Source organism: Ostrea edulis, chromosome 8 (genome assembly GCF_947568905.1).
Source record: "Ostrea edulis chromosome 8, xbOstEdul1.1, whole genome shotgun sequence".
NCBI classification, from domain to species: Eukaryota; Metazoa; Mollusca; class Bivalvia; order Ostreida; family Ostreidae; genus Ostrea; species Ostrea edulis.
Genome location: NC_079171.1, coordinates 19,830,316 through 19,855,679, shown reverse-complemented (window position 1 = coordinate 19,855,679; position 25,364 = coordinate 19,830,316). Strand labels below are relative to the sequence as shown.

Genomic DNA, 25,364 nt, shown 5'->3' with positions numbered 1-25,364 from the left:
CTCGTTAAGATACAAATTGATTTTCCATTTCCTAACATACATAAAATATATTATACTGAAAACGTTGCTAAATGAGCTTCGATCTTGGGCTGCTATTTGACTTAGTGGCTCATGGGAATCGTTTGAAGGAATGCTTTACCTTAATCGAAAAAAATACTGTTCGTGTTTTGATAAAGACCAATGACAGAGGTATCGAGGGGACATTAAGCATTGTAATACCCGTATGTTATTATGAAGACATGACACTATCATAAAGGTTTTACTTAAATGTCTTCTCAAACGTTTTCTTTGACAACACCTCCCCACGTGATTGGATTACACGGAGTGACGGATTCCCGCTATACAGATACCACGTGAACCGTGAGAGCGATCTCGCACTGCGTTGTTGAGCACATATTGACTAGCCCATCAAAACCTCGTTATTTTCTCGTCCATCTGAGTTCCGCTGTAGTGGAACCTAACAGATATCGAAGCTCAATACCAAGACACACTACAGGGTTTGTTTATGATATAAGCGACACGTTTTCTCCGTGCGTCTCTTATATCCCTCATTAAATACGTCATCCAGTCATCGGAAAAGGTAAAAGGACGCAAAATATTATAAATCACATTTTTTTTTGCATTTTATGTTTTTTAGATTTCGTGCCAAGACCAACGCGAACTGTAATATAAACCACTTCAACGTTTTGTCTCTTTCAGGCATGCAAAAATGCATGCTGTATTCTCCAGATGTATCCTAATGCAAATCTCGTCAGCGAGAGAAATGTCATTTCGCGAGATTACGTCGAGGGCAGTAACATACTGCGATTGTGTAAATAACTGGGTAAATCGTTATTTTATTGAAATATTTCATACCGCTAAGTTTGGCATAATCAGAAAAAAATCATATTGATAGATTTTTTAAAAAAAAAACCCTGTACTTAGGTCATTTATAAGGTATTATAAAACATGTATTGACCGTGTTTCGGGCAATGTGTGTTATGTTGGACCCCCGACCAAAATGTTGCCTGTAGGCCTAGAATACGACAATTTTCTCAGCTCCAACAAAATATACGTTTCCTTCGACATCATTCGGTAAATGTACAATGATTCACCAACTGTTTAATCGGGTAATACTTCCATCTCAACAATATGAAGTACATGCGTAGTAGCCACAAGTCATAATTAGAAAGATAAAAAAGACACCATATTTGAATAATCTTTATCCAGGCCAGATGACTAAAATGATTATACATAGTAGTTAACATTTCTACTGCAGTTGGTTTACGCAAATGTAGTGATTTGTGAATTACTTTATCATTTATCCATTTTGCGAAAGAGGAATTTTATTGAAACATTCCTCATTTATACGTCAATAAAAACAATAACACAATGCAGTCCCGTGGGGACCCGGGTTAGAATAGGTCCTCGGTATTTTTTGCTTGTCGTAAAATGCGAATAAATGAGGCGGTCCTTCGGATGAGACCGCAAAAATCGAGGCCCCGTGTCACAGCAGGTGTGGTACAATAAAGATCCCATGCCGTAAGCGCAGAGCCATAGGCCTAAATTTGGAAGCCCTTCATCGGCAATGGTGACATCTCAATATGAGTGAAAAATTCTTGAGCGGGACGTTGATTAATATACAACATAGTGATTTTCATAATTTACTACAGAACCGATCGCGGTAGTCTAGTGGTTATGGCGCTTGCTTCGCGACTGCAGGTCCCAGGTTCGACTCCCACGCCAACCCTAAGACGTTCAATACAGTACCTGTCCTTCTGACGAGGGCCCGGTAAGTTCTTTCGGATATGACCTTTAAAACGGAGGTCCCGCGAGTATGCGTTGGCACGATAAAGAATCTTCTCTGCTTTGTCATCAATAATGGGGGCAAAGTTTGTGGCATGTACAACTGAAGACATCTCTACCTAAATGACATATTCTCCAATAGGACGTAAAAGTACATACAAACAATGAAAGTAATTTAGAATAGTACACAGACATTTAGCGTCTATTTGAATGTTCAATATTCATAGCGAATGTTCATCAATTTCATCTTCTTCCGTTAGGTATGAAAGAGGCCATTCAGTTTTACGTTGACAAGGAAGTGCACCTGTTCTTGGGCCCTTGTTGTGATTACGCAGCAGCCCCCATAGGGCGTCAGATCAAATATTGGGACCTCCCTATGATTACCCCAGGGGCAATGGCCAGTGATTTCGCCCGGTTAAAGGGCTCAGAGTTTCGACTGATGACGAGAGTGGGATCGAGTGTGAACTCTTTAGTGCTGATGCTGATGGCAGTGCTGCAGGAGTACCAGTGGTCCAAAATGAAAATTCTGTATAACCCGGACGGACAAGATCACATTACCAACCGCTACTGTCACATTGTCGCTGATGGAGTGCATTATGGGATGCCGATAAAACCGCAGTACACCAAATTCGAGAAAAAGGAGGAGATTTTGAGTCAGATGGAGACTGACATTGGGCGGGAAACTGCTGGTAAGTCTTGCCTTAAGTTATAAAAACTGTCGAATGGTGTTTCCAATGAATGTCTGTCGTCTGCAATATACTATGTACATGAGCGTGGAGATGCATATATACATGTATATGCTTATGATTAATGTGGTTTTGCTGTTAATTTCATCTTATCACGTGGGTTGTTTGCTTACCGGACTTCTAATTTATCACTAGGTAAGCGAAAGAGAGAAAGGGAGTTTTTTTTTTATTGTGGTTTGAACTTTTGCCATGATGCAATAAACTTTTGAAAATACTTCGTATTTACATGTTTAAACAAACAAACAAAAAAACCCTCTTGTAATAACCGAGTTTTAATGAAGACAACAATACTACCTTTTATGTGATTCCCCAGAGAGCAAGATCAACTAGGAAACGTATTTGTAGAATGTCCCTGTAAGAAGGATCGCTCGATGTCATCTAATTATAGCAGGCTATGAGAGAGTTTTATACAGAACTGTATATAACAATGTCATCTAATTATAGCAGGCTGTGAGAGAGTTTTATACAGAACTGTATATAACAATGTCATCTAATTATAGCAGGCTATGAGAGAGTTTTATACAGAACTGTATATAACAATGTCATCTAATTATAGCAGGCTGTGAGGGAGTTTTATACAGACCTGTATATAACAATGTCATCTATTTATAGCAGGCTGTAAGAGAGTTTTATACAGAACTGTATATAACAATGTCATCTATTTATAGCAGGCTGTAAGAGAGTTTTATACAGAACTGTATATAACAATGTCATCTAATTATAGCAGGCTGTGAGAGTTTTATACAGACCTGTATATAACAATGTCATCTAATTATAGCAGGCTGTAAGAGAGTGTTATACAGAACTGTATATAACAATGTCATCTAATTATAGCAGGCTGTAAGAGAGTGTTATACAGAACTGTATATAACAATGTCATCTAATTATAGCAGGCTGTGAGAGAGTTTTATACAGAACTGTATATAACAATGTCATCTAATTATAGCAGGCTGTGAGAGTTTTATACAGAACTGTATATAACAATGTCATCTAATTATAGCAGGCTGTAAGAGAGTGTTATACAGAACTGTATATAACAATGTCATCTAATTATAGCAGGCTATGAGAGAGTTTTATACAGAACTGTATATAACAATGTCATCTAATTATAGCAGGCTGTGAGAGTTTTATACAGACCTGTATATAACAATGTCATCTAATTATAGCAGGCTGTAAGAGAGTGTTATACAGAACTGTATATAACAATGTCATCTAATTATAGCAGGCTGTAAGAGAGTGTTATACAGAACTGTATATAACAATGTCATCTAATTATAGCAGGCTGTGAGAGTTTTATACAGAACTGTATATAACAATGTCATCTATTTATAGCAGGCTGTAAGAGAGTTTTATACAGAACTGTATATAACAATGTCATCTATTTATAGCAGGCTGTAAGAGAGTTTTATACAGAACTGTATATAACAATGTCATCTAATTATAGCAGGCTGTGAGAGTTTTATACAGACCTGTATATAACAATGTCATCTAATTATAGCAGGCTGTAAGAGAGTGTTATACAGAACTGTATATAACAATGTCATCTAATTATAGCAGGCTGTAAGAGAGTGTTATACAGAACTGTATATAACAATGTCATCTAATTATAGCAGGCTGTGAGAGAGTTTTATACAGAACTGTATATAACAATGTCATCTAATTATAGCAGGCTGTGAGAGTTTTATACAGAACTGTATATAACAATGTCATCTAATTATAGCAGGCTGTAAGAGAGTGTTATACAGAACTGTATATAACAATGTCATCTAATTATAGCAGGCTATGAGAGAGTTTTATACAGAACTGTATATAACAATGTCATCTAATTATAGCAGGCTGTGAGAGTTTTATACAGACCTGTATATAACAATGTCATCTAATTATAGCAGGCTGTAAGAGAGTGTTATACAGAACTGTATATAACAATGTCATCTAATTATAGCAGGCTGTAAGAGAGTGTTATACAGAACTGTATATAACAATGTCATCTAATTATAGCAGGCTGTGAGAGTGTTATACAGAACTGTATATAACAATGTCATCTAATTATAGCAGGCTGTAAGAGAGTTTTATACAGAACTGTATATAACAATGTCATCTAATTATAGCAGGCTGTAAGAGAGTGTTATACAGAACTGTATATAACAATGTCATCTAATTATAGCAGGCTATGAGAGAGTTTAAAACAGAACTGTATATAACAATGTCATCTAATTATAGCAGGCTGTGAGAGTTTTATACAGACCTGTATATAACAATGTCATCTAATTATAGCAGGCTGTAAGAGAGTGTTATACAGAACTGTATATAACAATGTCATCTAATTATAGCAGGCTGTGAGAGAGTTTTATACAGAACTGTATATAACAATGTCATCTAATTATAGCAGGCTGTAAGAGAGTGTTATACAGAACTGTATATAACAATGTCATCTAATTATAGCAGGCTGTAAGAGAGTGTTATACAGAACTGTATATAACAATGTCATCTAATTATAGCAGGCTGTGAGAGAGTTTTATACAGAACTGTATATAACAATGTCATCTAATTATAGCAGGCTGTAAGAGAGTGTTATACAGAACTGTATATAACAATGTCATCTAATTATAGCAGGCTGTAAGAGAGTGTTATACAGAACTGTATATAACAATGTCATCTAATTATAGCAGGCTGTAAGAGAGTGTTATACAGACCTGTATATAACAATGTCATCTAATTATAGCAGGCTGTAAGAGAGTGTTATACAGACCTGTATATAACAATGTCATCTAATTATAGCAGGCTGTGAGAGTGTTATACAGAACTGTATATAACAATGTCATCTAATTATAGCAGGCTGTAAGAGAGTTTTATACAGAACTGTATATAACAATGTCATCTAATTATAGCAGGCTGTGAGAGTGTTATACAGAACTGTATATAACAATGTCATCTAATTATAGCAGGCTGTAAGAGAGTGTTATACAGAACTGTATATAACAATGTCATCTAATTATAGCAGGCTGTGAGAGTGTTATACAGAACTGTATATAACAATGTCATCTAATTATAGCAGGCTGTAAGAGAGTGTTATACAGAACTGTATATAACAATGTCATCTAATTATAGCAGGCTGTAAGAGAGTGTTATACAGAACTGTATATAACAATGTCATCTATTTATAGCAGGCTGTAAGAGAGTGTTATACAGAACTGTATATAACAATGTCATCTATTTATAGCAGGCTGTAAGAGAGTGTTATACAGAACTGTATATAACAATGTCATCTAATTATAGCAGGCTGTAAGAGAGTGTTATACAGAACTGTATATAACAATGTCATCTAATTATAGCAGGCTGTAAGAGAGTGTTATACAGAACTGTATATAACAATGTCATCTAATTATAGCAGGCTGTAAGAGAGTGTTATACAGAACTGTATATAACAATGTCATCTAATTATAGCAGGCTGTAAGAGAGTGTTATACAGAACTGTATATAACAATGTCATCTATTTATAGCAGGCTGTAAGAGAGTGTTATACAGAACTGTATATAACAATGTCATCTAATTATAGCAGGCTGTAAGAGAGTGTTATACAGAACTGTATATAACAATGTCATCTATTTATAGCAGGCTGTAAGAGAGTGTTATACAGAACTGTATATAACAATGTCATCTATTTATAGCAGGCTGTAAGAGAGTGTTATACAGAACTGTATATAACAATGTCATCTAATTATAGCAGGCTGTAAGAGAGTGTTATACAGACCTGTATATAACAATGTCATCTAATTATAGCAGGCTGTAAGAGAGTGTTATACAGAACTGTATATAGCAATGTCATCTAATTATAGCAGGCTGTAAGAGAGTGTTATACAGAACTGTATATAACAATGTCATCTAATTATAGCAGGCTGTAAGAGAGTGTTATACAGAACTGTATATAACAATGTCATCTAATTATAGCAGGCTGTAAGAGAGTGTTATACAGAACTGTATATAACAATGTCATCTAATTATAGCAGGCTGTAAGAGAGTGTTATACAGAACTGTATATAACAATGTCATCTAATTATAGCAGGCTGTAAGAGAGTGTTATACAGAACTGTATATAACAATGTCATCTAATTATAGCAGGCTGTAAGAGAGTGTTATACAGAACTGTATATAACAATGTCATCTAATTATAGCAGGCTGTAAGAGAGTGTTATACAGAACTGTATATAACAATGTCATCTAATTATAGCAGGCTGTAAGAGAGTGTTATACAGAACTGTATATAACAATGTCATCTAATTATAGCAGGCTGTAAGAGAGTGTTATACAGAACTGTATATAACAATGTCATCTAATTATAGCAGGCTGTGAGAGTTTTATACAGAACTGTATATAACAATGTCATCTAATTATAGCAGGCTGTAAGAGAGTTTTATACAGAACTGTATATAACAATGTCATCTAATTATAGCAGGCTGTAAGAGAGTGTTATACAGAACTGTATATAACAATGTCATCTAATTATAGCAGGCTGTAAGAGAGTGTTATACAGAACTGTATATAACAATGTCATCTAATTATAGCAGGCTGTAAGAGAGTGTTATACAGAACTGTATATAACAATGTCATCTAATTATAGCAGGCTGTAAGAGAGTGTTATACAGAACTGTATATAACAATGTCATCTAATTATAGCAGGCTGTAAGAGAGTGTTATACAGAACTGTATATAACAATGTCATCTATTTATAGCAGGCTGTAAGAGAGTGTTATACAGAACTGTATATAACAATGTCATCTAATTATAGCAGGCTGTAAGAGAGTGTTATACAGAACTGTATATAACAATGTCATCTATTTATAGCAGGCTGTAAGAGAGTGTTATACAGAACTGTATATAACAATGTCATCTATTTATAGCAGGCTGTAAGAGAGTGTTATACAGAACTGTATATAACAATGTCATCTAATTATAGCAGGCTGTAAGAGAGTGTTATACAGACCTGTATATAACAATGTCATCTAATTATAGCAGGCTGTAAGAGAGTGTTATACAGAACTGTATATAGCAATGTCATCTAATTATAGCAGGCTGTAAGAGAGTGTTATACAGAACTGTATATAACAATGTCATCTAATTATAGCAGGCTGTAAGAGAGTGTTATACAGAACTGTATATAACAATGTCATCTAATTATAGCAGGCTGTAAGAGAGTGTTATACAGAACTGTATATAACAATGTCATCTAATTATAGCAGGCTGTAAGAGAGTGTTATACAGAACTGTATATAACAATGTCATCTAATTATAGCAGGCTGTAAGAGAGTGTTATACAGAACTGTATATAACAATGTCATCTAATTATAGCAGGCTGTAAGAGAGTGTTATACAGAACTGTATATAACAATGTCATCTAATTATAGCAGGCTGTAAGAGAGTGTTATACAGAACTGTATATAACAATGTCATCTAATTATAGCAGGCTGTAAGAGAGTGTTATACAGAACTGTATATAACAATGTCATCTAATTATAGCAGGCTGTGAGAGTGTTATACAGAACTGTATATAACAATGTCATCTAATTATAGCAGGCTGTAAGAGAGTTTTATACAGAACTGTATATAACAATGTCATCTAATTATAGCAGGCTGTAAGAGAGTGTTATACAGAACTGTATATAACAATGTCATCTAATTATAGCAGGCTGTAAGAGAGTGTTATACAGAACTGTATATAACAATGTCATCTAATTATAGCAGGCTGTAAGAGAGTGTTATACAGAACTGTATATAACAATGTCATCTAATTATAGCAGGCTGTAAGAGAGTGTTATACAGAACTGTATATAACAATGTCATCTAATTATAGCAGGCTGTAAGAGAGTTTTATACAGAACTGTATATAACAATGTCATCTAATTATAGCAGGCTGTAAGAGAGTGTTATACAGAACTGTATATAACAATGTCATCTAATTATAGCAGGCTGTAAAAGAGTTTTATACAGAACTGTATATAACAATGTCATCTAATTATAGCAGGCTGTAAGAGAGTGTTATACAGAACTGTATATAACAATGTCATCTAATTATAGCAGGCTGTAAGAGAGTTTTATACAGAACTGTATATAACAATGTCATCTAATTATAGCAGGCTATGAGAGAGTGTTATACAGAACTGTATATAACAATGTCATCTAATTATAGCAGGCTGTAAGAGAGTGTTATACAGAACTGTATATAACAATGTCATCTAATTATAGCAGGCTGTAAGAGAGTGTTATACAGAACTGTATATAACAATGTCATCTAATTATAGGTATATACAGAACTGTATATACATAGCTCCGATGTCACTCTTCTTTTCATGTTGCGGATCAGATGGTTTAATTAATTAACACGATCATGGCGCGTGCTCTGTGATGGCCATTATACTGAAGTAGTCAGGGCTTCTGGAGTACTCTCTGCTCTCTTACCACAATGATTAAAGGAGTTCGTCGGAGAGACATGGCAAATCGTGATCAATATGACTGCTGTACAGTGAAATGTGCACATATTAATAATATTCCCTGTACCTTGTTTGGTCCTATATTCAGTGTTTACTATGATCGAGTCAGTCCTATATTCAGTGTTTACTATGATCGAGTCAGTCCTATATTCAGTGTTTACTATGATCGAGTCAGTCCTATATTCAGTGTTGACTATGATCGAGTCAGTCCTATATTCAGTGTTGACTATGATCGAGTCAGTCCTATATTCAGTGTTTACTATGATCGAGTCAGTCCTATATTCAGTGTTTACTATGATCGAGTTATTCCCATATCCAGTATTTTACTACGATCGAGTCCGTCCTATATCCATTCCTTTATATCCTTTCCAAATTCGTAATGGTAAAAAATATAGATTGTGACCCCTGTGCTAGGCCCCGGAGGAGGATATCCAGACGTATTTGGGTATTAGAAATAGATCATATCAGGAAGTGGCAGCTTATTGTTTCTTAAAATCACAAAGGTCTGTCTAATTTCATGAATCCTCAAATAAGTCACAAGCTCAGGAGTTTCATGAAAACATTTTCCCGGATTTTCATAATGTTCAAAATTGAGCTGGTGTAGGTTCCGCTTGATAGGCATGTACACAGTCTAGGCGTCAAAAGAAAGAGAAAACTCAATAGAAAGTGACAATACAGAAAATGAAAGTTATATTAAAAAATTACACCCTTAAAGAAAAAAAGTTTTAAAAAAGAAATCTTTTGTGCATACTTCTTGTCGTAGTGAACCCCTGCGCCGTCACCTTTAGACACTAAATTGTCGGAGTGAACCCCTGCGCCGTCACCTTTAGGCACTAGATTGTTGGAGTGAACCCCTGCGCCGTCACCTTTAGGCACTAGATTGTTGGAGTGAACCCCTGCGCCGTCACCTTTAGGCACTAGATTGTTGGAGTGAACCCCTGCGCCGTCACCTTTAGGCACTAGATTGTCGGAGTGAACCCCTGAGCCATCACCTTTATGTACTAGAGGACCGATCCCGAGCTCATTCTGTAGAATCTTTGTCTTCATACAGAATGTAATGATACAGTGGTTCACATCGTTTTAATGCTTTTATTTTCCTACCCACAATGCCCTTCCTTCATTCTTCTAAATCTCCGGTCGTCGAAAGGAAATTCAATTCTATACTCATTCCTATACACAGTGCTATGCTATGAAGGACACAGTACTATATTCAGTCACATCATCAGACAAGCTGGTAAACTGGTTCAAGTTAATTACGGAGTATATAATTTGCATTCTACCCGTACTGAAGCCTAGAATCATTCTGTGTTTGTATGAATATTATATCCTATACTGTTCCATGTTACAATCATTAAAACGCTATGTTTATCAAAAATATTTTATCATAACAGTGAGAGTAATTTTTAATCAGGCACGTGCTAATTATTCTAACATCAGCCTGTGATGCTAATTACTTTTTTCCTTCCACATCAATTACGACAGTGTAACTGATTTTTAGGGGGAGGGGTGTCATGTTTAAGTCAGACGATACAAAGTTGTGTTTGAAAACAAACTAAGAGATCTTCACGTAAAATTTAAACATTCAACTTGTAAATTTGGGTGTTCAGTTTGTTCACTCAGATGATCGTATTGTATTGTTTATTACCAAGAACCATACAGTTCATAGCTTGTTTTAAATACAACTATAACTTAAATCCACCATTTACATATTTATATAAGTTCAAATTTGATGAATTTTAAAAACCTGCATTCATTTCTAATTCTTGCAGAAACACGTCATTCAACTTTTGTTTTACTTGTAATAAAAGCCCTTTTCGTTTATATTATGGAAATCCCATACATTTCCAAATCTTAAGGAGAACATCAAACCTTTTATATCTGACAACCCACAGGTAAAGGTTTTTGAAGTACACACATCTAACATTTTATGCTATATACTATTCAAAATGCAATTACCTTATTTTTTTCACTTTCAACCAGTACTACTCGGAAGTTGTTGTAAATTGAAATAAAGTAAACAGCGATAGTTTGGATTTCACTGTTACATGTTCCTGCAACTACGTGTATATTTAGATACACACTGATTGGTAATAACTTTATTTTATGTAACATTTATTCCTTGAATTGATCATTTTGGTAAATCAACAGAAACACAGAATTTGCTCACACGATCATTAGAACTGTGTGAACATTGCTGATGTTATTGAAAGTAATTGCGGATTGTCTGTACAAAATTTAAAACAATACTGATGCATCGTTGTAAAGTAAGATTAGATGCGGAAATTTCGTAAATCTCAGTAAACAGACTGTTCAAACAGTCTGTTCAATGAATACCGGAAGTTCACATGTTTAGTGACAGCAAGCTGTCGTGGTATCGTTAATGTGAACTTTTCATCACATCGCGTCGTTTTGTTTCGCTTGTGGATGTTACGGCGGTGACTTCCGGTTCATACCCCGTTATTTGACGTGTACCTAAGATTATCGACGATGGTTTAGCGGCGAAAGAGTTTCTCACCGACTTTTTAAATGGTCGGCGTTATTTAGTCAGGTAATACGACAGGGCTGAACTATACAGGATATAATGAAACCTGTTGATAACAGTAATTTCACGAATTCTGTATTGAAGCCGACATTGACTCCTTTTATCCACAGAAAGTAAACTACATTTTATAATTGAAAATAAATTGCCTCGCTATGCCGAAAGTGTACATAGAGTCTTCAATCAAATCAATGGAGATTATGCTAGCCATTTTCTATATTTAAATTATATACTAACGTACCTGTAGGGGTATATACTGTTTAGTCAATAACACTGTGTAATGAAAGACGAAGATAACGAACAGTGATCAATCTCATAACTCCTATAAAGCATACAAAATAGAGAGTTGAGCAAACACGGACCCCTGTATATACCATAGGTGAGATCAGGTGCCTATATGAGGAGTAAGCATCCCCTGTCGACCGGTCACACCCGCCGTGAGCCCTATATCTTGATCAGGTAAACGGAGTAACCCGTAGTCAAAATAGATGTGCCAAGAAGGGCCCAACAATTGGTATGAAACATGTCAGACAGCATTTGACCCAATGATAGGTTGTATTGGCAAAGTAGATCATAATAACGACCATAGAATTTGCGAAACGCAGACTTCAAACAAGACTGTTGCATCCCCTGTAACATCACCTTGTTTGGCAGTAGCCTGCCTCTATTTAATTCGATATTACCTGTATGAACATCTTTGAAGAAATCCAATATCCTTCACTGAGATAGAACTATCATGTGAACTTTGTGTCGGAGATTTAATTGTGTTGTAAGAAATTCACAATTGTGCATTTTTCATTGGGTGGGGGGAATAGAAAATATTATTTGAAGCATCTGACAGCAATACCTACATATATTTTTATATAATTTAGATATATACAGTTTTAGTTAAAATTTAGAAAATGAATTCCTTTATGATATACAGGATTTATTCATAACAATGATGCCTGCATCGGTGAAGTGTCTGGCCATGATTTATGGGTTATACGTATAGTGTATCTCAAGCCCGATTGAATAAGAATTGTATGCTTGATTAAATATAATGCACTGGTGCATTGAAGATTGAAAGACTTCTGGCTTATCCACATCGATGTTTATGTATATGAGAATACGTGGAAGCCGGGGGACTTAATAATTAGGATCCGGTATTCAAGGTTTGACCAATAATCCGTTAACAATTTCTCAACTATTATCAGTATTTCCAGTCAGTTTGTTCACATTAATTTAATTACGGGATGTACATGTTGGCTTTCGCAGATTCTAAAATGCTTTCTATTTGTATGCTTCAATAAAAGGTGACTTCTATCATTACACTGTACTGTAGGGTACCTGTTATCATTACACTATACTGTGGGGTACCTGTTATTATTATATTTTAATGTGAGGTACCTGTTATCATTATATTTTAATGTGAGGTGACTTCTATCATTCTGTAATGTGAGGTGACGTCTATCATTCTGTAATGTGAGGTGACTTCTATCATTCTGTAATGTGAGGTGACTTCTATCATCCTGTAATGTGAGGTGACGTCTATCATTCTGTAATGTGAGGTGACTTCTATCATTCTGTAATGTGAGGTGACTTCTATCATTCTGTAATGTGAGGTGACGTCTATCATTCTGTAATGTGAGGTGACGTCTATCATTCTGTAATGTGAGGTGACTTCTATCATTCTGTAATGTGAGGTGACGTCTATCATTCTGTAATGCGAGGTGACTTCTATCATTCTGTAATGTGAGGTGACGTCTATCATTCTGTAATGTGAGGTGACGTCTATCATTCTGTAATGTGAGGTGACGTCTATCATTCTGTAATGTGAGGTGACGTCTATCATTCTGTAATGTGAGGTGACTTCTATCATTCTGTAATGTGAGGTGACTTCTATCATTCTGTAATGTGAGGTGACTTCTACATTGTATTATTAAGCTTTAATGTGAGGGTGACAGGATGGTTATTATATCGGTGAAGGTCTCAGCTAGTTAATGCAAAGCGTCTCCTTCGTGAGTTTGGAGGTCAGAGATCAGCCACGCAATACCCATGATTTGATTAAAAGTAGAGATGTATCATGACTGTTTCTTTGTCAAACTCCCAGCATTAGAAGTGACAGTCATTGATGAAATCTTAACTGAGGCATATTTGTCAAACTCCCAGCATTAAAATGACAGTCACAGATGAAATCTTAAGGCATGTTTTTCAAACTCCCAGCAGTAACAGTGACAGTAACTGATGAAATCTTAAGGCATGTTTGCAGATCAATAGCAAAGTGACTAGAACATGTTTACAATAAGTTAGAATCACCACTGTCTTTATCGAAATATATACATCCGGCAAACTTTTATGTTGATTTGACACAAAGTTCTTCTGTTTCTATAAAAACCAAAATACCTATGTAATCTCTTGTAATACGTCATTGTTTCGAGTAGTACATAATTAGCTCGTGTAGTACAATCACGTGATTATATAGTGTAGTTCAATCACATACTTATCTCGTATAGTACAATCACGTGATTATCTCGTACAGTACAATCACATACTTATCTCGTGTAGTATATGCTTATCTCGTATAGTATGAAAGGTTAAGATAACGAACAGTGATCAATCTCATAACGCTTATAAGGAATTAAAAAATAAAGAGTTGGGTAAATACGGAAGCCTGGATATACCAGAGGTCGGATCAGATGCCTAGGAGGAACAAGCATCCCCTGACGACCGGTCACACATGATTATCTCGTGTAGTACAATCACGTGATTGCATTTCACAAGCCGGGTGTGAGGAAAAACAAACGAATCGATTATGCATGTATTCAAAGTCGTTTTTGTAGCTTACATAACTGTTAAGAAGAAACGTGTTTGATTTTTATGCAATGCTATTCGTCATCGATACAGGTGGGACTGCGTCAGTCTCTGTTTGCTAATGTTGGTAATGGCGTTTTCCATTATCTTCATTTACAAATTACCATTTATTATAAAGGGATATTGTAGTTACATTACATGTATCAACATTGGTTGCAGTTTTTACCTGTAAACGTGTCATGTCCATTACCATCTCAAAGGAGAAATCCCGAGGCAAAAAGTTTTGTGAGATCTATTTCTCCTGATTGATTATGTAGATATATTGAAGTCGATGTCTTAAAAATGAATTTGAAAGTAAAAGTTTATAATTCATCACGAACTGGGAACTGATTAATATGATAGTTTGACAGAGATACCGATGGAACGGTACCTTAGTTCATTTGTTTCTTTATTGATGACCTAAACATTGTTCTGTCGAAACAGCTAGGGTTTTGCGAGAGGACAAATATCATAAGTACATTTGTGAATACCTGATGCATCCACAAAAGTGCTTATATTACTTTATTTCCGTGCCCGTATTATGTGCTCAGAACAATTTCATTTCTCTCACTTCGCACTTGTGACTGAAGAAATGTTGACACCTTTTGGACTTTTCCCGACGCTGCTGCTTCTGATTGGTTGATGCACAATCGGTGTTTTTTCTACAATCTGTCTAATTAGAAGTCTCCCTTTACACCAATTCGCGATAACCTAATGGCTTTAGACACTTGTTTTGCAAGCGAGAGGTCCCAGCTTCCATCTTTATTTGCCACGTCAAACCGTTTGAGGACCCTCTGTACACCTACAACCACGACAGTGTAACCCTTATAAAAGCTTTGCATAACTACAGCTGTAAGTTCTCCGTAGTATGTCCAGTGTTGGGGAACAGTCCGATTTTGCTAATGTAAAATTCCCAAAACACTCTACTATTAAATATGAAACGTTTGTCCTGCGTTCAGAAGAAGATTGGATAGAACGTTACGAACCTATAAATAGAAACCAGACAATGGTGTGATTGGAGGTGAAATCTCCATTAACCATCGCTGTATTATAGTAAGGAGCACCATCAGGATAGCCAATGATACAATAACAAACATTATAGTACTATCCAATGACACAATAACAAACTTTATAGTACTATCTAATGATACAATAACAAACTTTATAGTACTATCCAATGACACAATAACAAACATTATAGTACTATCCAATGACACAATAACAAACTTTATAGTACTATCCAATGACACGATAACAAACTTTATAGTACTATCCAATAACACAATAACAAACTTTAAAGTACTATCCAATGACACAATAACAAACTTTATAGTACTATCCAATGACACAATAACAAACGTTATAGTACTATCCAATGATAATAACAAACTTTATAGTACTATCCAATGACACAATAACAAACTTCATAGTGCTATCCAATGACACAATAACAAACTTTATAGTACTATCCAATGATACAATAACAAACTTTATAGTACTATCCAATGATATAATAGCAAACTTTATAGTACTATCCAATGATACAACAACAAACTTTATAGTACAATCCAATGATACAATAACAAACTTTTATAGTACTATCCAATGATACAATAACAAACTTTAAAGTACTATCCAATGATACAATAACAAACTTTATAGTACTATCCAATGACACAATAACAAACTTTATAGTACTATCCAATGATATAATAACAAACTTTATAGTACTATCCAATGGCACAATAACAAACTTTATAGTACTATCCAATGACACAATAACAAACTTTATAGTACTCTCCAATGATACATGTACAATAACAAACTTTATAGTACTATCTAATGATACCATAACAAACTTTATAGTACTATCTAATTATACCATAACAAACTTTATAGTGCTATCTAATTATACCATAACAAACTTTATAGTACTATCCAATGACAGGCCACTTTAAGAAGAGAGAAGTACAGAAACATTTTTCATCTCTCTTCTGTGAGAATAATGCCTGACTCCTATATTTCCCATTTGACGAACATACCCACATTCAGTGTTTCATTATTTCGTCATAAAGCGTATGTTTCTCTTGATCAACTTATAATGAAGACTATACTTGCACAAGTTCCTTAAGATAAGTATTGACGACCCCTACGTTGAGTACCCGTTATTACATGTGTAAGTGAAGATTGCAGGTCCTATAGATGAGACCCTCACATCACGTTCCCGTGTGACGCTAGGTGTGCGTTAGCATAATTACGACATGTAATTCAAAATCATATAACACGGAAGTAGGCCCATAGAGTAACGTCAAAATGCCGATATGACGTATAATTGTGATACTTTCCCCGTATTATGATTAACCTGTAGATACAAAATAAGAAAAGAAAGAAAGAGAGAAGATTACTAAAATTTCTAGAATGTGGTAAACACGACTGGTCCTCAAAAATAGAGGACCATTATAACAAAAACTGTAGATGTGGGGTGACTTTAGTGCTAAATATGAAGTATGTAGACGTTTGATTAGTATTAAAGTGCAAACAGTAGAGAAAACTGGCAACAATGATACGTATAAGTCTTTTGTATCTTCACTTCAATTTCTAACGATAGTCAACCGCCGCTGTGGCCTAGAGGTTAGAGCGTTCGCCCCGCATGCGGAAGGCTGGGATTCGCATCCCGGCCGCGACAGACCTTAGTTGTTAAAATATCACCAAACGCTCGGCATCAGGTGTGAATGTTACGGGTCCTCGGAGATGACCTTAAAAATGGATGCCCCGTGGCACAGTACGTGGCACGCTAAAGAACTCTCACTGTTCAACGGTCATAAGCGCCGAGCAAAAGCCTAAAGTTAAAGCCCTTCACCGGTCTTGGTGACGTCTCCATATGAGTAAAAAATTCTCGAGAGAGACGTTAAGCAAGATACAATCTTTCAATCAAACTATAGTCTTATATCTTATGATTATGTATATTGTAGGATGTAGATGATTGTGAAATAATTATTTTTACATGTAAACGAAATGATTTTCTCATGAATTACACAACATGAAAACGTGTTTATCTCATACATGTAATTATATATTATATTTTCAACTTGTTTGAATTATCTAGTTACTTGTTTAAGACAAAATCTTTGCTACAAAGAAATTCAGTAGAATAGTGTGCTATGTTACATATATCTAATAAATGTGTGACATTCAGTATAGTAAAACAAATAGTTCATGTAATTGAGGGTATAGCATTGACAATTTTCACTCCTAAAATATCATTGTAACCTCGGCTGCGTTGACAATAGTTTCTTGGGATGGAAAATTTCAATGTTACGTGCGCCCTCAGCTACATGCACTATCTACATATTCAATATTATTGTGTTGCTACTATTTGTTTCCTTTGTCACCGAGTTACAGAGGACAAAATGGTATCAATCAATTGATATCAAGAGACTATAAATCTTATCAATAATTTAACCCGAGACCCTTCTTTTCAGTGTTTCGGTTGCTGTTGTATTATATTAGCTGATAACATCAGGTTGACGTTCATGTACGTCTAAAATTCGGTTATTGAAGAGGAAAGAAAAATGTTCTAATTTAAAATGGTCTTTTATCATATCGCAAACATTTAGTGGCGTTTATGTAAAAAATCAAACGTACTAATTTAAAAGTAAAGCGTCCTATCTACTTTGATCTGAGAAGACAAGCTTTCATCTTCTTCATCAGCATCCTCTCATTTAAGGCGCCTCCTGTCGGCAAGCCGATGCCTGCTTCAGTGCGGCAGCGCTCTACGGTCGAACTAAATTAATAGCTAATTGGTCGTTATTTTAAGACTCCCTCTCTCATCTTCCGCATAACATCTTTCCCTTTGATTAATCGCTGGAAGTTGTTGCGAAATTATATATTCTCAAATCCATTTCCATTATTTAAAACGATTGAAATACATCCTCGAGGCTAACTCAATCCCTTTTCTCGAATCAACTAGATTCTGTGTCACGTGTCACTGTGTTCAAGGATATCATTACATATTCAATATTGCGAACAAATTGTAATCACTAGGGATACGTGCAATTGTGTCTTTTCATTTGAAACAACTGATAGTTTCATTTCATGTAATGAAGGGACTAATTCAAAACCGATAAACATTTACAAAAACACTTCCGTTACATTAATTGTTAAAAGACGTGTTTGTACTTGATATGATCCTGGTGATCCTGATATGCTGCATACCAGCAATAATTGTACAAAATGTAAAGCACTGGTTTTAGGTGGTGTTTATGTCAGTCATATATGCTGATTTGGCTACATATTCCTCCCCTATTTTGGTGAAAAATCACTGGCGGCCCACAATGCTCCATCTCTTTTTCGTACACCATACACTTTTGCCGAGAGGTACATGATTTTGCATTTTTTTAATACTTACGATAGCACAAGACATACTTATCAGTGCGTTCCTTTTCTTTCTTTTTTTTTTTAATTTGGAATATATTGACTGAAAATTCATTTAGAAACAAATCTGGAGGCAATGCAACAACAATATCAATGTCGTGTATCGAAATCACCAGCGAACTCAACATGTTGAAAATAGAATAATTACTTCAACACACAATAACAAGCAAAACAAGAAACACGTATTATTTTGTAAAAAGAAAATTATATTTTAAATTCAAGATATTATCTTGGAATTCATGATTTAGAATAACGAGCAGGAGATTAGCTATAACTGATAAAATGCAACAACAAAAATGAAAACATTTTTAAAAATTGCATTTTAAAAGTACACATCTATCAATTTTGTTAAAATACAACTATTCATACGATACATATTAAAAAACGTAATTTTTTTTCAAATTTTGCAATCTGTCACCATGTCAACCAGGACCCATAGCAGCAACAAAACCTGATTGATACATACTTCTGGTCATCTGATGTGAAATCATAATGTTATATAAGACTTAATAAGATAACAGGCACCTTGAATAGCAAACATGTTTAGGTAGCTACCAGAATGAAAGTTCTAAACGCAGGAAAATATGCCCAACTTGAAGTATTAATATATTTACTATAATCGAGAGTCCAAAGACAGATTTTTGATATATTGTAAATATACTTCTTCCCTATAAGATAAAAGTAATTTTGAATAAATCAAAGCGTTACTTTTTGACTACTAGTTGATTCAAAAGTGATCATTTTCAGCAATTTACCAAAATCTGGAATCGTGCCAAATTTGTGACCTTTGTGCACTTAAACGGAAGTAAAATATTAAAGTCCCATTAAACAATATGAATATGTATATCCAGTTGTTTTACAAACTGTGCCAATTTTTAAAAATCCATTTTCAATAACCTGTCAGAATTTTTAAATAGAAAGGGTAAAATATACATGTTACCCTTTTGTCAGACCTAAAGTGCTATTTTTAGTAACATGACTGCAAATCCCTATCCAATGACTACATCCCCGAAAAAAATATGCCAAAGTATTTGATTTTGATGTACTTTATAACACTCAAAATATGTTGTTGATCCGACAACCTTGCTTCCATCACATTTTGCATGGTTTTCTCGTAGACAAGCTCTTAAAACTTCAATGTCCTCAAAAGTGCATGCACTGATGAAAGATTGTGCATAATATAATAGGTGTATTAACATTATATGTAATTTTGCGCTTTATAAATGAATAAAATGATAATAATAATTAAATGATATGATTAATTTGGACTCATCCTAGAGTCAAAACCCTAGAGTTACGAAATTCACCATTTTTGTACATCCTTTTCTACTATTCCTAAATATGCATTTAGATTTATTTTATATCGACAAACTTAAAGAAGTCCTTCAAATTATTATAATAAGTTTGGCTGAAACCACACCCTTGCCTTACCCCTTAGGATCATGAAATTTTCAATTTTGGCAAAGGACTAACTAATTCTTCTAAATATCCATTTAGTTTCAATTTAGTGTCAACAACACTAAAGTAGATATCATCATATGTTTGCACAAATACACTATATATACCAGATTTTGCCCCACCCCACCCCACCCCACCCTGGAATCAGAACCTCTACCCCGGGGATCCTGAAAGTTTTCAATTTTGGTAGAGGCCTTCTTGCTCTATACCCCTATGCATTTAGTTTTTCTTAAAGGATGTCCAGGTGTAGAGAAGAGTTTTGAAAATTGGTTAATTTTTGACAGTTTTTGCCCCGCCCACTCTGGGGGTAAGAACCCCTATCTTAGGGATCATGAAATTTACAATTTTGGTAGAGGCTTTCCTGCTCTTCATCATTATGCATTTAGTTTTTCTTATACATTTGTAAGAAATAATGTAACCCTCTCCATTTTGTTTGGGGGAGGGCTGCAACTCCTTAGGATTGCAAGTGCGGGAGTGATTCATATACGCAACATTTTCGATCATTCTAAACATTTGCTGACTTTCTTTTCGTAAATAAAATACCTAACCTGGCTACGTCAATAAACGAAATCATTTGAAGCTCCGAGTTTTCGGGTCGTATGGGGCTTTAATGAATATTTGAAGGTATGTTTGGACACAAGTATAGTTGGAAATATGTTAAGAATTTTTTCATATTAAATTTATGAGACAGCAACACAAGAATACAACGATATCAGGCCTCAACGGCGCGTAGCTTTTTGTGCGTCGTAAATCGAAGGTTTTTATAAGGGGTGGATCTGTAGTTCTCTGTTCCGTCACAATTTTTTTCAGAGAGCTACAGTTCTGCAGCTAGCCTAAGACATCATACAAAGATGACGTCACTGCACACGAGACTCAGACATCGCAGAAAGATGTCTGACCCAAGACTCAGATTTTAACAAGAATAGATATGGGTTACCCCATATCCAAGATATTCGACTTTTAATTTACTTGAATTTTCACTATGCTCAGCTGATCTCTAAGAAAAGACTGCACTTGTTATGAAATTGGTGTATAGTCCTTCATGTCCGTAGCAAATACCGTCACCAGTCTTTTGTCACTAGCACACAGTGCACACACCGGTGCTTGCAAGACATATGAAAAAATGGATAGATGGCACTAATACGGTACAAAGATATTTATGTTTTTTTGTCGAATGATAAAGAAGGAAATCAAGGAAGTTAGGGATTAGCAAATTTATTAAAATACAGCAGAAAAGTATAGCTTTAAAAATACTACATGAGAATGCGTATACCTATTAATACAACTTATTGGGGCACATACTTTGTGCAGGCTTAATTTTTGCTAAAAATGATCATTTTTATCACAAAATTTCCCTATCAAACCAGTCTTATTTCATCATTCTTCCCAAATTTTTCCTTTTATATCTGTATGGAAATTCAAAGCAAAGACATGAAAAAATTGAAATCTCTCGGAATAAATACAATTGCACTCTAATTTTTACCATGTAACAAATTAATGTGAACTTTAGAATGGCAAAAACAAGAAGGATTGATGTAATCTACACTTTCTCCAAATTTTGTGTATGGTATAACCTTAACAGCAAAGAAACCCTTAAAAAATAAATAGACATGTATATGTCACACTGAATACATTGCAAATATCTTCAATCTGGTGACCTTCACCTTTTAATTGTGATCCGAATCTGTATACGCATTCCGTCATTAAACAAAGGGAAAACCCCACAGAAATTAATGATTAACATTCTCTCTCAGAAGAAATTGTTTGATAATTAACGAACAATATTCATCAAAGTAATATAATTGTTGCAATAGTATAATCAATCGTGAAACAATTTTCAATCGAAGAATGACCTATATTTCGTGAAAAGACTGAGGAGGCAGCTAGCGTAGGAATATGAACACTTCTTATATACATTTCTGGGGGGAAAGTGATTTTTCTTAAAAACATTTGACTTTAATTTTGTTTTCTCCCACGTATTACATACACATCGATATTCTATACATTTGTTGTAATCCTGTATCTGCTGATCATGAATGGAACTATATTTTTTCAGAGCAATTGTGTGAAGAGTACTTGAATCCAGTAATATATCTTGAATAGATAGTATGCACTGATCGAATATATTTAAAACGGAGTTCTCGTATCTCGACAACACTTACAAAGATGAGCAAAATAGTTCTTCGCCATGCCGTTGACAGACGTCAAATGCACACCCCGACTAAATAAAGCGTCTTTATTAAACCACATAAATCAAGACTAATATTTAGAACCGCAAGTGGCGCTGACGTAATCCATTATATATTTGTATTATCTTCACCATCACTTTAATGGACTAATATAGGCAGGTCTACTGCTGATCAATCTATATATACAGAATAAAATGTGGTATAAATCCCTTTCTTTCGAGAATTAATTATCAACATATACCGATACATAAAAATCCTTTAATTGGTTGATATCCCATTGAGGGTTGGTAATGACGGCAGTCAAGTGCTCTGTGCATATTAAACATTTACGACGGTTACTACATGGCTTTGCTCATGAGTATTGAGTAGAGAATTAAACGAGATTTAAACGAGATTCTACGATATAAGTAATTGAGAATGTTTTCCGAGTGGATTCATGACTTTAATTGTTTGACAATCTCGTTCTGTAAGATTTAGAAATTTCAAGATGAATGTATTCACAGTGCAACAACTCCCTGTACTTCAGTCCCTATAACGTACGTTCAACTCCTATACCGTGATGTAGATGCACAATAAACCGTGATTCAGTTGATTCCTATTAAGTCGATTTAGTTGTACTAAATACCGTGAGGTAAGTCGAAACTTGTACTAAAGTGTGAGATTTCAAAAAAGAATTGACTTCTCAAATAAAAGAAAACTTGAATTAAATTTTGAGATTTTTTCGAGAAATCCAAGCCAGTTCTTTATATTGTAAATTAAATGATCTCATATTTCCGTGGAGATCCGGGTTAGAATAGATCCTCAGTACCCCCTCTCTTGTCGTAAGGGGCGACTAAATGGGGCGGTCCTTCGGATGAGACTGCAAAAATCTAGGTCCCGTGTCACAGCAGGTGTGGCACGATAAAGATCCCTCCCTGCTCAAAGGCCATAAGCGCCGAGCATAGGCCTAAATTTTGCAGCCCTTCACCGTCAGTGGTGACGTCTCCATATGAGTGAAATATTCTCGAGAGGGACGTTAACCAATATTCAATCAATCAATATTCAATCATATACCGAGAATTCAGTCCTCTCTACTGTAAGTTAAATCCTCTATACCATGAGTTTAGTCCCCTCTACCGTGAATTAAGTCCCCTATACCGTGCATTAAGTCCCCTATGCTGTGTGTAAAGTCCCCTATACCGTGCATTAAGTCCTCTATGCTGTGTGTTAAGTCCCCTATACTGTGAGTTAAGTCCCCTATACCGTGCATTAAGTCCCCTATACCGTGCATTAAGTCCCCTATACTGTGTGTTAAGTCCCCTATACCGTGCATTAAGTCCCCTATACTGTGTGTTAAGTCCCCTATACCGTGCATTAAGTCCCCTATGCTGTAAGTCTGATGTTTTTTTGCAGCGTGACTTCACTTTACTGTCTTTGTCATTCATTGTTGTGGGTTTGGTGTTTTTTTTTTATTCCGACATTGCTTGATGTACAAATCATAAGAGTGTTGGGGTAAGGAAAAGAGTCAGTCTCCTCGGCGAATATAAGCCGATGTAATTGACGATAACACGAGGCATTCCGGCCAATGATTGTCCCCATACTTACTGCGAACGCCGAGCTTTGTGTCGTCCTTAGGGTGCGATTTAACTGTAAATCCCAATCTAAATTTTTGTGAGGCGATAAACTCGGTAATCAACCTTTGCATGGGTAAACATGGCGGTCAGAGGAAGGCAGGATTTTTGTCAGGATCCCCACTCCCCATTAATCACGCACATATTTAAGAAAAAGTCACCATTTGTACAGTAAGCTTGGTCTTCTGAGAGAGAGAGAGAGAGAGAGAGAGAGAGAGAGAGAGAGAGAACAATTACTCAGACTTAAATGTTGAAAATGTTGTCTTATCATTTTAACGTTTGAAAAAGCTTTCGCACAATAACGTTTCCTCGTTTTTCTCTCATGCATGATGTTCTTCTAAATGTTTTAAACTGACACGTGGAAACCTGTATAGGTTTTACATAATTGATTTGAACATAATCGTTTGTACACAAGCTTGCTATTAGTAGACAAGGATCTTTATGATTAACGGAAGTTATCAATTTGAAATCACTGCATAGTCAAAACATGCACAAACTAAGAATATTTTTTATTTCTAATTTGACATTAACTTTAACAAAAGTTTCATATAGAGAATCAGAGTTTAATATAATGCATACTTATATTTACTTTTATAATAGAAAATACTTTGTTATTTTGATTTATTATGCTAAAATACTTTGATATATTGATTTACTTCGTGAACAAACTTTTATGATTTGACTTATTTGAGTAAAGAAAAAATAAATTCCAGTCATTAAGATCTTGAATAAGTTTTGTAATGTTTTTTGATAATCCAGACTGGTAGTGCGTTCAAATATATGCAATATTTTACCACCTGTACTAAAGTATAGTTAACATTTATTAATACTTCATTAAGGTTATACTAAAGTATAGTTAACATTTATTAATACTTCATTAAGGTTATACTAAAGTATAGTTAACATTTATTAATACTTCATTAAGGTTATAGTAAAGTTAATATTTATTAATACTTCATTAAGGTTATAGTAAAGTTAACATTTATTAATACTTTATAACCGTTACAGTAAATAATAGTTAATATTTATTGATACTTTAGTTAAGGTTATATCAATGTTTTGTACTTACTTTCTATCTGCTATGATAAATGTGTTACAATCTATTTTAGCACAAAACTCTATCCTTTTTCAAGGTTTACTAATCCCACAAGATCCAGTTTCATTGTGGAGGAGGAACGTGCTCTTTATCGATTCCTTGTTAACTCATACCGAAGATTTAAAAAATGAACATAAATCTGAGAATAACTTTATCTTTTAGGAACGTAAATTCCTGCGTTTTGAAAAAA

At 34.9% G+C, this 25,364-nt stretch overlaps 1 protein-coding gene across 1 annotated transcript in view; it reads left to right on the top strand.

Moving 5' to 3' along the window:
- Positions 1–25,364, top strand: part of LOC125662688 (atrial natriuretic peptide receptor 1-like) — a 282,927-nt gene that overhangs the window by 5,564 nt on the left and 251,999 nt on the right. Inside the window, exon 2 of the mRNA XM_048894996.2 lies at positions 2,046–2,474. Coding sequence (XP_048750953.2) covers positions 2,046–2,474 — 429 coding nt within the window. The remainder of the gene's footprint in view (positions 1–2,045; positions 2,475–25,364) is intronic.